Source organism: Aspergillus heteromorphus (assembly GCF_003184545.1).
Source record: "Aspergillus heteromorphus CBS 117.55 chromosome Unknown BO70scaffold_75, whole genome shotgun sequence".
Classification (NCBI taxonomy): Eukaryota; Fungi; Ascomycota; class Eurotiomycetes; order Eurotiales; family Aspergillaceae; genus Aspergillus; species Aspergillus heteromorphus.
The window spans coordinates 66,584-70,050 of record NW_020290480.1 but is presented as its reverse complement, the minus strand read 5'-3'; the positions used below and the strand labels follow the sequence as shown (position 1 = coordinate 70,050).

The 3,467-nt window shown below is 15.1% G+C and overlaps 1 protein-coding gene across 1 annotated transcript; it reads left to right on the top strand.

Moving 5' to 3' along the window:
* Positions 1-413: 413 nt before the first annotated feature.
* Positions 414-656, top strand: BO70DRAFT_303335 (uncharacterized protein; the record flags this gene model as incomplete). Its single annotated transcript, XM_025539789.1, has 1 exon — positions 414-656. One exon carries the CDS (start codon positions 414-416, stop codon positions 654-656), a length of 243 nt encoding a protein of 80 aa, XP_025394132.1.
* Between the last annotated feature and the right edge of the window lie 2,811 nt (positions 657-3,467).

The following is a 3,467-nucleotide window of genomic DNA, read 5'->3' as shown; positions in this document are numbered from 1 at the left end:
TTGTGGAATATATAATATAAACAGAGTTATATACTATTTCTGTATAGCTTTATAAATATTTAATTATATTTATATAAGTGGATTTCCTGCGAAGAAGTATAAATAAAAGAATCTTTTATATTATATTTATATAGATAAATCCCCTGCGAAGAAATATAAATAAAAGAATTTTTTATATTATTTCTCTTCCTCCTTCTCTTCTACTTTGTGATTATTATTTTTTAATAATTTATAATTATTCTCTTTATATTTCTTTATTATTTTATATAATCTTTATTATTTTTATCTATACTGCATCGCTGTTATTCTCTTCTTTGTTAAATATTAATCTTATTCTCAATTACTTCGCGATAATAAAGAAAATAATATATTTTAAGCAGAATATTTTTATTAAAGCCTGCTATAATTTCTGCATGCACTGTCTGAGATATATAAATAATAATTTTAATTCTAAGAAGAGTACTTTATATAATATTAGTTATTTATTAAATATAAAAATATCTGTCCTGTATTATTTCTATTTTGTAAAAAAAAAGACTTATAATTCTGTAGATTTTATATATTTTATATTATATATATATAATTTACTGATATCTCTCGAGCCTGCAACTAATCTATTAGAAAATACTCGCGATTTTATAAAAATTATTAAATAGATTACTCTAATTCTGAAGAAAGAATATTAAAATAGTAATATTAAATAAACTATTTATAAAGAGATTTATATTCTTATAAAAATATTTAATAGTATAAAGAATATTTATGCTTATAAATTCTTATTAAAGAGTATTAAGATTATCAAGTATATAAATTCTTATTATAATTAAGAGATAAGATCTTTGTGATTCTATTATTAATATTCTGTTAGAAATTTATTATTAAGTATATTAAGTTTATTAAGATCTGTTATATTTTTTTAATACAGTTAATTCTCTATTCTAATCTTTATATTTTATTAAAAAATTATTATATTTATAAGATAAAAATACTATTGTATTTGCTGTCTGATAATTTAAAATATATAGACTAGATTTCTACTCTGCAGAACTTTCTTAATTTAATAAGAGCTATAATATATATTTAATATCTAGATATTAATAATAATAAATTAATTTTAAATAATAAGAATAATATTATTAAATTAATCACAGATCTCTATATTTTTCTTCTAAAGTCTATTTTTCTTATAAATATTTTTAAATTATAATAAAAGAGCCTGATTATTATTATTATTTATTTTATAAATAAATAATAAATATAATTAAATATATTTAAGTATCCCTTGCTGTCTTATAGCAGAATAATTTTATATTTATTAATATATTTAATTTATAATAATATAGTTAATAAGAAATATCAAGAAATTAATATTTCTATAATTTATTTCTTAAGAATATAGAGTAATTTATTAATAATTATCTCTTATCTTCTTAATATATAATACTTTTTATAATATTTTTAATATTACTTTATAACTTTAGATATATTCTTTATATTTTTATTAAAAATTTATTAATTATACTTACTCGGCTATTCTTTTTATTTAATTAGATAGTAATTCTAATTATTATAATATTAATAATCTTTAATTTTTTTAACTTTTTATTTATTTTTATTATCTAGCTTAAATATCAGAAGCGGTTCTTTATAATCTCTTCTAATATTTTATAATTTTAATAAGAAAATATAAAATATATTATAGATTTATCTATATTTCTCAGATAAATATAATTAATATATCTGAGATCTGATATATTTAAAAATTTAAAAAAATTTTATAAACTTCAGAGCCAGTTTTCTCAGTTCTTTAAATTATAAGTTCTGAGTTAATAACTTAACTAAATCTTTTTTTTTAAAATAAAATAATTTTTTATATTTATTATAGTATTTTTTTTACTTTTTTATAATTATTTATTATATTTTTTATAGCTGTTCTTTTATTTTTTTAAGTTTCTTAATTTTATTCTATATTACTGGAACTTCTTACTGCTAAGAATTAATCTTAATTTTAATATAAAAATCCAGTAAAAAATTATAAAAAATATTATAAAATAATTAATCTATAATTATATTATCTGTATTATTACAGATAAATTAAGTATTTAAAAAAATTAATAGCTAGTTAATATTATACTAACTAAAGTAGTATCAGAGATAGTATTTAAATATTTAATTTATTTATTCTATTTAATTATTAGTTTAAGAATAAAACACAGTCAAAAGCTTTAAGATTATATAATTATTATAAACTAAATTTAATCAGAATTTATTAATAAAAATTAATTTTTAATTAAATATAATCTTATTTAAGAATCTAAAGATTAATTTAATCTATTTATAAAACAGTTCGACAAGATCTGGGGCAGTTATTATAAATAGAATAATAAAGAAAAGATAGTATTTTAAGAATTAATTAATAATAACTAGAATAGTATTAATAGTTTTTTTATATTAGATAATAAAAAGCAGCCCTGTAATAAAATTTATTACTAATTTAATAAAAAAATATAATAAAATTAATAATAATTTAAGATTATTATATAATTAATACTTTAAAACAGTAATTTCTTAATATATTAAATAAGTTTAGATATATTTAGCTATATTATATTATAATTTATTTTAATAAAACTTTTTGTATAGCAGTGCTTTTATTTAGATCTTTTTAAAATATCTTGCTAATAGATTATTATAATATAGTTTAATAAATATCTGACATAGTGTCTCAGAAAAGAGAATATAATATTAATCTTTAAAATAAATATAACTAATTATTTTAATAGTCTAATATTTTTAATTTAATTATTTTTATTAAATAGTAATCTTTTACTGTTATATCTCTGGATTATTATTCTATAAATATAAGATTATTTCTTAAAATTCAGAATTATATATATTCAAGTATAAAACTTCTATAGTATATACTTATAATACTATAGATTAAAAAATAAATCTCTTTTAAAATAAGTTTTTTTAAATAGTCTAGTCAGCTGTCTCTATATCAGCTTAATTATTAGAATTTTTTAAACTTAATATAATATAAGTATTAAATCCAGAGTAATTCTATATATCTTAAGATTTAAACTAGATTTTTTTTTAATAAGATCTCTTATTATCAGAGATAATATATCTATAAATTATATTTAAATTAGAATTAATAGTTTCTCTTGAGAAGCAGATTTTATTTAAGATTTAGAAGATATTCTAAAAAATTTATCTGCTAGATTTAATTTTTCTGTTTTATATTTAATAATAAAATTATAGAGAATTAGACTTATAAGTTATTAAGCTTGTTTTTTATTAATCTAGATTTAATATATAAAAAATTACAAGTTCAAATAGTCTGATAGAATCTTAATTATTTAGAAAGTATTTTCTAAATATTATTATTATTATTTAAAAAAGTAAATAATAGCAAATAGCTCTTAATCTAAAATATTATAATTTAACTCAGTATCAAAGAATTT